At 37.8% G+C, this 12,180-nt stretch overlaps 1 protein-coding gene across 2 annotated transcripts in view; it reads left to right on the forward strand.

Annotated features, from left to right (window-relative positions):
• Nucleotides 1–12,180, forward strand: part of VSNL1 (visinin like 1) — a 93,144-nt gene that overhangs the window by 40,079 nt on the left and 40,885 nt on the right. For both annotated transcript variants that reach the window (XM_080387965.1, XM_080387966.1), the window contains exon 2: nt 1,828–1,994. In XM_080387965.1, coding sequence (XP_080244091.1) covers nt 1,833–1,994 — 162 coding nt within the window. In that variant the 5' untranslated portion in view covers nt 1,828–1,832. The remainder of the gene's footprint in view (nt 1–1,827; nt 1,995–12,180) is intronic.

Below are 12,180 nucleotides of genomic sequence, written 5' to 3' on the forward strand. Positions count from 1 at the left end.
TCTTGTAGTTCAGAGATGCAGAGCCCTGGGCAAGAAAACACTGTGGTATATTGCAGCATTGGTAGAGGAAGGAAATGCAGAGCCTGGGGAAGGGGGATCTGCTTGCTGGAATCACCCCAAGAAATGGTGGCCCGCTTCCACCTCCAGTGACATCTGTGCACAGCACAGAGCACTTGTCTAACAGCTGTGTCCCAAAGGCACTGAGACATCTCTGACTGGAGTTTCTACCCAGATGCGGTGTGGCATTTTGTACTTTCTGATGACCACACTTCCCAACTTCGTACCAGCTGAACACTTTGATGAAAGACACCTTCCTTCTCGCTGTCAGGATGTTTGTGCAGCCAAGTCATGTGGTGTCTTGGCAAAGAGGTTTGCTGCCAGCCCTGGTTGTCTTGGTGGGCTGGGGCTGTGGGCAGGGGAGAGGACAGACCGGGGAGGACCATGGCCAGAGGGGACGGGGGCCATGAAATGTTTCAGGAGAACACCTGGTTCTACTGGTGGTATGGCACCAGGGGGTGTGTTGGCCACACACAGACTAGGAGGAATGGTTAACTTTGCACCTGCTCCAGGAAGGTTCCTATAAAGGAAATTATATAAATACATTAATTTTTTGGAACAGAGCAAAGTATGCCTTTCTGAGGAGAAAGAAACTTCCTCTTTGAAATAAGAGAATACACCAAAAGCAACAGATTAATGGGTGGTGATACGGACTAGAAATCAATGCATTCAATGTGGTGCTTTTATTAGAGGCAGATGTTATACTGGGAGATAAAAATGAAAATGCTAAACTAGGCTCAGGAAAGAAATTACTCATCACTTTGCAGTTCTGTACAGGACAAGTTAAGTACTGTCTGCCATCTGATTGAAAAGTAACTGAAAGATATATCCTGTCATGAAACAAACTGTAGTAGAATCAGAAAAAGTTGAAGGATTTCTCAAAAGTTATCTCGAAGAACATCTTTGGTCAAATGTCAAAAGGCCTGGAAATATCTTAAGGGGCCAACATGAGCAGTACTGAAATTACTGTATTTATCTAGATACACATGCATATTTTGAATTTCTGTATGTTTTACATTTAATATTTATAAGTGTGTATACAATATGTATATTAAAAATATAGTGGATATCTCTAATAGAGTTAACAGTGATGAAATATAAACCATCTACTGTGTATCAACTGTGCAGTAAATATATACATATATGTATACATGTGTGTATATATACACTTATATGTGTATATATACACTTATATGTGCATATATATAAGAATTAAATTTATTTTTCCAGATTGGTGTCATCATTTTTTGAGACCAAGTGTGTGGACTCTCCCTTCGCTTCCTCCTAGTGGAACATCTAGCGCTCGTACGTTACAAGCCTGTCTGTCCACAGCCTTGTACCTATGAAGAATAGGTGTCTAACGCAGGTGTCATAGCAGAAGAGATGTTCAAGACAAAGATAAAGAGAGGTTCTGTGGACATCCCTGAATCTGTGAAATTTTTTTGTTAAATTCAAAGGAAAATGAAGTAATCTTTTTCAGCCTTAGTGTAAAGAAAAGCTAGAAATTGCCTAAATTGAAAGCAAATAAGCAGTCTGTCTCCAGGCCTTAAGACTCCTAAATGATAGAAGAATGTTGTCTTTTTCACCATTTTCAGCCTTCAATATTCAAGCACAGTTTAGGTTCCTGTCCACTGGTGAATCTGTGAAGTTGCATTTGATTAAAAGCAGCAGTGAGTACGAAACGAGTGATGAATTTAAGCTGTGTCACTAATTAAGGTTTGAAATGTTCACAGAAACTTGGCTAATTGTATTTATTTCTTTCTTCTTAAGGCAGAATGGGGAAACAGAATAGCAAGCTGGCCCCTGAGGTGATGGAGGACCTGGTGAAAAGCACGGAGTTCAATGAACACGAGCTAAAACAGTGGTACAAAGGATTTCTAAAGGACTGTCCAAGCGGTAGACTGAACCTTGAGGAGTTTCAGCAGCTCTACGTAAAAGTAAGTTAGTTATTAAGTTCCTATTATTTGGCTGTAGAAAAGGTTGCTAAGTAATGTGCTTTGCAAACATATGGTCAAAAGCTGCCAGTCATTTACACTAAGGAATACCTTTGCTACGAGAAGCAGTGGTGAGAAAGAGGAGGTAAATGGGAAGTGCTACCCTCATCACACCAGCGATTCATATGGCTGCAGTGACCAGAACCAAAAATTTAGAAAAAAAGCTGTGATTTACTCACAAGAAATATATTCTCTGCACTCTGTAATTCGTGGGCCTTTTTCACCTTGAAAAAGTGGTTGTGGTCCTGTTCAGTAAATGGTGCTGCACCTGTGGAATACCTGTGGAATATAAACCATGTGACTGCTGGACCTACTCATATAAAAGACTCTTTTTTTGGCTTCTGAAAGAGTGATGAAGTTTCATGACAGTATGTCCTGCAGATAAATTATACACTGTGCATAAAGGTTTTCCTTTCTTTAAATTTTAAGTATTGCCTTTATTTTTTCCCTATTGTCTCTTTGTAGTCATTGTATAGGAAAGGAAACCCAGGCTGCTCAGTTTATTTTCTTCTTATTTTTCATTATTTTATCAAGTTCGGTGTAGGCTTTTCCTTACATTTATTATGTATTTATTCTGTAACAAGAAGAGTGTGGGGGTAGCATAAGAAGTGTATTTGTGTTACAAAGACAATTACATTTTAATTCAGAATCGAGTGTCTGCCTAAAGGTCAGAGACTTCAAAGTAATATTAATTAGGAAAAATATTGGATGGTGATGATGAACAGTAGGATCAGAACAGTTTATAAATACAATGTGAGACTGAATAAAAATAAAAAAGCCTTTCAAAGGTAAGTAGTTAATATTCAGCACACTGACAATTTCTGCAGACAGATGGACTATCTGTCTTTTCTCTTAAATGCATGCTATAGTCCTTTCCTAAATGTCTAAATGTCTAAATGTCCTAAATGAACTGGATCACTTCACAAATTACTTAGCCCCTTTTTCCTTCTAGTGAATGTTCTAACAAAAAGTGCTAACTCCAGCTTACATAAATAAGCTTCTGTCCTCATATTTTAATATTTAAGGCTCAAGATGTTGCCTCAGAATCCTTTTCTTAAGAAATTACTGACTTTGAAATAACTGTTATTTTCAGATGAAAGAATTTTTACTGCCTCAGGTATTGTGCTTGTTATTGACTGATAATTTATAGCTTCCATTTTAAGCAGTACTCAGTGCACATCCAGCAAGATCAGACATCTGGTACTTTCTCATAAATGTTTCTAAGGAAAGTGAATGGTCTTTACAAAATATGTGTTCCTAATAAAATATGTCAACTGTTTAACTCTTTAGAAACCATTATTTTCTTTTTGGCAAATCAAAGTAAAGGGTTGTTTGCTTGGTTTTTGTTTTATTAAATGTAGGGAAAGATATCTTCTGAAAATAGCCTGAAACTGTTAGGACTTCCTCTCTTCAAAGGCCTGTTTGAAGATATTTCACAAGATACTTTGCTCATGAAGATATATCAGAGAGTAAATTCATTACCATGTTTACAAAAATGGTAGTGCAAATAAAACAACATGAAGAACACAGCAGTATTTTTCCCTTGAAATTTGGAGACAGCTCAGTAGTCTTCTAAGCTGCAATATCTGGCTTTTAGTTTTATGACCTCATACATTTTTTGATATTCATATCAAACAAGATTGTCTCCTTTGCATTGGTAGTTACGGGGTTTGGGATCTGCTCTGTAATGGTACTGTCATATATTTAGTCCAGTTTATTGTCATTCTATGTATAATGTCTATATACAGGGCAAAATACTAATTTTGCAGAGGATAAATACAATTAGCTGTAGTAAATCCAGAGCTTCTGTCACAGAAATGCTTGTAAAATAATGGCCCTGGGCTCTCTGAGGAGCTAATAGTCTTAAGTGTTGGCCATAGTGGCGACTTCTGCTATGTAGGACATTCTGCCTGCCCTGGCTGCTGTCTGCAGACAAAACCCCAGATGCAAAATTTGATCTTTCCAGGAGAAGCCACCAGCAGGAGACCCAAATCATTATGATTACATTTAAAGAATTTCAGAATCAAGGTGAAAATGTATGAAGCACGTATTGATTAGTAATTCCTCTGTGTGAACTTGTAGTTGGGAGGAGTGACGTTTATGCATTGGTCTAAACTGGATTTTATTGAAGATTTCCATAAATCAATATATTTGGAAAAGAAATACAAGACTTGCCTTCAGTTCAGATTGACTCTTTCTTAAGATGACAGTTTCTTTGCTCATGAGATTTGTGTGGTGCACTTTCTTGTCAATTGATAAAAGGGTTGATCATCTAACCAAGACACAAAGGAAGTTCTTCTCTTCTGCTCACACACAGTAGAAAATATCCTCAGCTTAAAGAGCTAAAACATTTTAGATTATATCAGGAGCAAGATTTTGAGGTGAATTTCCTGGTTTTCACCATTTACTTCTTGTCCACCATAATTACAGAGTGGGGTACACAATCTTGAGGCACAGAAACTGCTCTTTTTTGATGAAACATAACTAGAACATGTGTCTTGCAGTCACACCTAATGAATTACTGTATTTAACACCTTTTAATAAGCCAGAGTTGGTCTGAAGTAAAAAATCCAGGACACGTGCGATGTGGATGTCAGGTCCTCAACACTAACTCTTGCACTCTGTGCATTTGCGTCAATTGTACTGTGCTGTTTACTGATGTAGATGAAGACTGTATTGACTCTAGCTTGGCTTGGAAGCCTTTGCTATTGAAGTTTCCATTATAAATACAGATCATGCAAAGCTTAAAATAAATAGCAGTTACAGAAACAGACGCTACAGAAAAAATACTTGCAACACTTTTTGTGGAAGTGTTTGTAAAAAATATTTAGTCAAGAGCACTTCTTTTAAGTAGGCAGACAATAGGCAGAAATATACTTTATACTGTTGCATATTTAGCATTCTGTGCAATCTAACAGGTTCATTAAAAGTATTTTTTGGGTGGACAGATTCTTTTTGGGATCCAGAAATTTTGGCAAGCTGTTAGGGCTCATGTTTTCCTCCATGGTGCTGAATGAGGTGAATGCTTCAGCAGTTTTTGAAATAGTTTGTTGAAGAATTGTTTATATACTGTAAACCCAGAGCCACAGACAGAGCTAAATGCTGAAACACCAAGTTAGCTGCCCCAACAGTCTGCACAGAGCGTGGGAGGGGGAGGAGTTTGTGTATACCATTCTAAGGGAGCTGAAACTCAACTCAGCATGGTGTAAACCAGGGGTCCTCAAACTACGGCCCGTGGGCTGGATATGGCCCCCCAGGGTCCTCAATCCGGCCCCCGGTATTTACAGACCCCCCCCATGGGGGGTTGGGGGGGGAAACCAAGCAGCCGCAGATGACTGCCTGCCACTTCATCCGTGCGCCAGCCCCCTGGTTAAAAAGTTTGAGGACCCCTGGTGTAAACAAATGTGCCAATGCAAAACCACAAGGTAATGCTCAGGACAGAAATTTATGTGAAATTCTATGTTTCTCTGTGGTGTATGCATCTGTTTTCCAATGTGAGGTGCATCTTTCAAACCTTTCCTGCAAAGAACTGTCTAGCGCCCTAGAAGTCAAAGCAAAATCAAGTAACTGAAGTCCCTTTTCTTTCCCTCTTCAGTAACAAAGATACTACGAGTGCCTTATCTTTACCACGGTGGTTTAAGGTACTCATCAAGCTGTAGAAAATTCTGAATCAATTATCATGTCCCTGTAAAAACTTTGAATCTGCGCTGCTCACCCTCTCGTTGCTCTACCTGTGATGAGATATACGCTTCTGGGCTGCTGGCAATACGCCAATTAACCTGTTTTTCTGCAGGAAATAGTGATAAGTAGTATCGGACAGGCTGGACCCTACATTTCAATTTTCAAAGAGAATATCCTAATCAATACCTTTAATCCTTACCTGCTTGTTTAATTTTCCTTTTTCTATCCTAAAAAGTCTTTAATTCTTTTGTCTTACATAAAACATTATTAGCATTGTGGGCAGACAACTGAAGGAATTAATATACAAAAGTGTCATTAAAATAAAATATACCAATAAAATATTATTCCTATCACTCTTTAGGATTTCTTGAAGTCTAGAGGGCCAAATAAATTTTCCTTCAGATCGTTTGAATTCACTGGGTTTAGATGAATGTTCCCTAGAGTGTGTAAGTGTGCATAATCAGTGCTAATGTTCACAGGAATTATGCATGTTTACTAAGTGGAAAATAGGTTTCTATATTGTGATACTTCTTGGAACTGGGTCACTGAACATGAGAAGAATATCCTCTGGATTAATAATGGAAACAAGCACCAATGGCGCTTTAAGTGGAAGGGTAAGGTTGGGCTTGATCATGATATAATGCTAGCGTTAAATAATTTACTTTGTGAATTTATTGCACATCTATTATTTAGCTATGTTTGGGGGGTTTATAGATAAAGTTTTAAAGGAAAAAATACAGTAATGCTATTTGATTAATTACAGTCAAACAGTTTGTCATATTTTTGGCTTCTATCTCACATTTCCTGCCTTGAAGGGAATTTATTTCTAGTCCTTCATTTTAATATGTGTAGAACAAAAGAATTTGAAAAATCTATTGAAATTTAAGTGGGTATATTTGCAGCCTCTTCTTCTCTATCCAGATTTTCAAGACAGACTAGCTTCTTTCTAAAGATGGCACAGAGCTCCTTCAAAATGTTAGGTTAGAGCTCTGTTTCAGGCTTTCAGTGGCTGTGAAGAAGTCAGATTCCAGAACAGCACAGCTGTGTTTACAGATGCCCCTAACATAGATGCAGTTGTGCTGGCAGAAACTGATTTTTCTGGGATCATCTCTTTTAGCTGGAAGAGCTGTGATGGTTTTACAAGTATGGTTTGACCACTTAAGTTCTCCCTATAATAGGAGTACTTTTTAGGTATAGCATACCAATGTTAGGTATATTATACCTAATATATTTAGGTATATTATACCAGTCCTGTATTGCTGAAGAAATACAGCATGCTTTGAAATCATTCAGATTATCAAAACTACTGAGGTATCTACTCATACAATGATTTTAGCTCATGCTGTTGCTACGTTCCAGAAGATCACATCTGGAGTGCTAGCAGTCTGCCTGGACAATATTATAGTATGTTTGTTGGATGCGCCACCTAAATTTAACTGCAACACAGAAAACATCATATGTATTTATTTATAAACACAACTTTAAATTTAAAAATCCTTGAACAGGTTAATAGTACTGTTACTGAATTTTTTAAAATTATACAGAATAGTAAAACTATTATTATTATGTTACAGACAATTAGAAATAGCATTGGATGCAAACAAGTAAAGCAACAGATAGCTCTGATCCAGGGACATTACAAGGTGGCTTTATGAGAAGCAACACGTGTAGATAGGCAAATACAGGCTGGAAAGAAATAGCAGAAACATCACTGACATCAGTGGAAGTTTTGTTTTGGGGAGGGTTGTAGAACATTCTACAAGGTAAATACTCTTAATGCAATCCTTAAGCACTCAATACAAATTGGCACATTTGAGACAATTACAGTAAAATCATTAGAAACAAATGCTCCTAAAGGGTAAAAGACCTTTCACCAGAAGTGCAGTAAAAGTTCCTCTGAAAGGAAGATTAATATATAAGAATCCAAAACGCAGTATGCTGAAAAGCAAATGTATTTGCGGTCCAGCATTTATCACAGGGGAGCGCTTTTCAGGATGAAATATATGTTTGTTGCTCCAAAGCTCTATTAAAATTGGGTTCTCATAACTTTAAAAACAAAAGAGATTGCAATCACTTCATACAGTATTTGTTTAAAAAACAGAAGGCATGATCTTGTTGCCTGGACGTTTTCCATACAAAACTGCTTTTGCCATTTTTCCTCCTCCTCCTTCTTCTTATAAACATGAATAGGCAGGTGCTGTGCCAAAATGCAGGTCTACTAGAAAACCACATAAGAGACTTATTATATGTTTCAAACAGAAGCTAAGATTTTGCTGCATGAATTTTAAAATAAAGGGCCAGAATGCTTCTTAGATACAAAAACAAAATCAAAAAAACCCTGAAGGCAGTGTTAACTTTGAAGCTGACTTTGAACGATTCAGGAATGGGAGGAGACTGGTAACATGCTCTTCTGCTGCATATCTGTCTCTGTGCTGATCTCAGGGAAAGTAATGGATGGACTTAATATCATTTTATAGAACTTTTTTAAAATTCTGTTTTTAGTAAACAAAGATCAGCAACCATATTGAAAAATAAAATACAGTAAACAAACATGGATTCTCATTTAAGCTGCAAAGTAAAATGAAAACAGTGATTTTCAGAAGAGGACCAGCACACTGGGTAGCAGACTGTTCTCAAAATATGGCCATAAATCACAACACCAGGCACTAAGAGCCTTTAACAATGTAGAATGGTGTCAGTTTAGATTGAAATCCTAACCTCACTGAAGCTAATGGGAGTTTTCATTCCTAATCCTTATTTAAGCGCTTAGGACTGCACTGAGCTCCTGAAATTGTTTATCCCGAGTCCTGTGAAGTCTGGTGTCCTACAAGCTGGATCTAGAGCCTGGAAAGCTCCTCCCATCATATGTGGAGGACATACTCATTATTATCTGTCATTTAAAGGCAGCAGTTATTTAAAAACTAAGTCTATATGGATGAGTGGTGAGAGTAAGGGTCCTGAAGGGAGTAGAAAAACAGTTTTAAAGGCAAAGGACAAGTCCTTTTCTTTTTGCAACGTTATGGCTAGTATCTAATTTTAAAGGCTAAAATAGATTTTTCTTTGCTTCTGTTGCAAAGCACATAACAGCCCATATCCTCCAGATGATCTCTGGAGACTCTAAATCTAGAAAATGAGGAAGTCAGACAATTCTAAGAGATGAAATCTAAATAGCTAAATAGTAATTGCTCCAAATAGCAGCTTGTGGAGTGTCCAGGCTAGTGGGATGAATCTTCCTGATGCTTGAGCAGTTCAGTAACATATGCTGACATCCTCTCTCTGAGAGGCAGGAATGATAATCACAGGAATCCATAAAGCAGTCTGACTGTCCAAAGGCATCTCCAGGGCTTACAGAGTCAGCAGATGTGTGGGGATGTGAAGGTTTAGTCCAAACCTCTGATTATTACCAAGTACTGAGTTGTTTGTGGTTATATGTAGTTCCTGGAGGCACTCTAAGGGATATGTGCAGCCAGGGCAAGATGATCCAGCCTGGAATGCTTAAAAATCTCACCATGTACGTGCATGCCCTAGTTTCCAACATAGCCCAATGAAAGAATCCAGAATGGGTAAATTTTCTAACAGTAACAGGCAAATTACTTTTACTTTATCTTTTATTTTAAAGGAAGCTCACCAGTTCCAAAAACCACCATGCATTTTTATGAGAGACCTTGTTTCTTTACAGTTCACCTTCGCTCTGTGTTGGATTCCTCAGAGAAATCGATAAATTTGGGATATTGTTACTATTTCTGTAGCAAAACTTGGAATTCATTAATACAGTTATGATTTCCCTGAAAAGTAATACAGAAGGAGTGGTGCAGCTTGGATGGAGAGATCTGTTGTTAACACAAAATATCAAAGACCTCAAAGAAAGAAAAAAACCCAACAGTCAGTAGCAAGTCCCATAGCTGTTATGGTGTTCAGGTCTATTGTGGTAACAATGCTTAATTTGCTATTAATTAATCCTCAGAGCAGTCATCAAGACTGATCAATGGTTCACAACCTTTACCCAACCTGTTGCAAAAGTCAAGTGTTTTGGAATTTTTTCTTCCTGAAACTTCCCATTTGCTAGCTCCCTTCATACCACCTCATTGCTTTCCTTCTGACCACAAGGAAGGGTGTTCACAAACCAGTGAAAACCCTTGAGGGTGCAGTGGAGAGAGGGAGTGGTGATACTAACTGTGCTTTTCTCAAAGATACTCCCTTCTCTTGCAATCCAAATAAAATAACCATGAATGGAGCATACAAAGTCTCACTGTTATGTATGGACAGTTGAGATAAAAAAGGTTAAACCTCTTGCTTGATGTCTTTGGCAAATTCAGGGTTAAAAATATTTCATGGGTCAAAATATAAATGGCTGTTTTTTCATTTCTTTGGAGTGAGGGTTATTGGTTTGGGATTTTTTCCTACAGAATGGTTTGGTAGTGACTTCCTGGGGGTACATATATATATTATAGCATGGCACTTCTGGCCAGACTTGAATCAAATGTTTACTCTAGTTCTACACTGCGATCCGTGCTCTGCAGTTAAGTTGTGACTATGTCAGTGGAAACCTGTATTTTAGGTCTTCAGTAACTTTGATTTGGAAAACTGGATCATCCTAAAACTTGTTCTGAAGGCTAGTAAGCATGTTTTTGGTTTTGTTACTTGGGACAAAGTCAACTAAAGTCTTTCAGGGACTTCAGCTTTTCACATTTCTTGAACTAGAAATATTTATGTTTGTTTAAAATATAAAATAAGCTGTCTGGTATTACAGGGTTCCTGAAGGAGCCTTTGAAATCAGGGCACTTAATTTGAACACTGGAGTAAACTAATATGATTTAAATTATTTTGTTTTAAAACATTGACGTGTTTTCTTCTAGTGTCAAAGTCTGCTTCCAGTATCTCACTTGTACACATGGCCTCAGGCTGAAAACAGCATTCTTGTTTCGTAGAGTATGGATGGGAACTTGGTGCTCTGAACCAAATCCCTTCACCCAGATGCAACATCTCTGACCATGCCTCAGCTTCACCTCCTCCTCACATCTCAACAGTCCTTCAGAAAATTAAATTACCTTAGTGTTACGTACTTCCAGAGCTTCCTAGATGGACAGCTGTGAGTGACTGTTGCTGGGTATGAATAATCCAAAAATTAACAGGGTCTGATTACTCTGGACTGTGGCTCTTGCACCATGCGTTGCATCTCAGCCTGCTCCATCTGCTTGTGGTACTTTGAGATGGCAAATCACTATTACCACTGCAAGACACACCACTGTGGGTAGCTATAGCTATGCAATAATGAAATATCAGGTGTTTTTTCAGGGTTCTGTGGAATGGAGAGACATTCTGGAGCTTGCCTAGTTACCAAGTTAAATGCAGTTTTTATTATCATGTAGAAATTAGTTGAGATTCCAGTCAGGTTTCTTCTAATCATAGTCTGAACATTTCCAGTACCTTGGGATATCAACTTTCTTTTTCTTCAATGAGAGTAAATTTCCATCTTTTCATGTTTAATTAAGGCTCATAGGAATAGACTATTTGCACCGACAAACCTATTGATTGCTGAATTGAGATGACTTTCCACTACTTGGCATGAGAATTAGCTACCTATCTGAATTTTATATTCAATCACAAACAAAACAAAATGAGACAAGCATATGGTTTGGATAATCAACACAAGGAAATTCAGACTGGAGATGTTGCCATTTTGCTGAAATGCATATGAAACATTCTCAGAAGATGTAGGTGTGAAATCCACCTGTATAAAAAGTTGTGAACTTTGGCTGTCTGGATGCATGGATAGCCCAGAACTGAATATGCAGCTTTAACTAAAATCTTACCTGTAGTCCAGAGAAGCTGCAGTATAAGGAGAATGACACTACAGTTCACTTCAAAGTGAGTATCAAAGTCAGCTGGGGATTGTTTCCATTTTAACAAACCTATTAAAAAAAGGAACTAAAAATTCTTAGGTCATTAACTGAAATAAAATTTTATATGGACTATGTAAGCAGCTTTCAACAGAAGTATATTCAGTATTTCTAGATGCCTGCAACCCCATTCATTTGGAAGGATATACCTTAGAATTGCTCTTATCCCTTACTAGGAATTTACACACCTGTATGCATACTCATGACTCTTCACAGCTTTCTTTGACAGATACTCATTAATATACTCCTCCCTGTCAAACTGATCAGGCTATGAGATAGTTAAAGCCCTGTTCCAACCTAATGAGTTTTGGCTCTGTGGTTCCTGTCCCTGGTGCTAATATCAAATAACAAGAACTGATTAAAAAGATGAGTCCTTGCATTTGCTTTCATGTTCGCAGTCTCTAGCTACCACTACTTCTTGTGTCGATGTTGACTAGATTTGTGTTCCTCTTCTAAATACCTTTTTGGTACTGGAGACGCTTGTAATTGTGTTGATGTTTATTAATGTAGCAATTACAGTGTCTAATTTTATAATATGTGTCAGTGCA

This window comes from Falco punctatus (genome assembly GCF_963210335.1).
Source record: "Falco punctatus genome assembly, chromosome: 5".
Lineage (NCBI taxonomy): Eukaryota > Metazoa > Chordata > Aves > Falconiformes > Falconidae > Falco > Falco punctatus.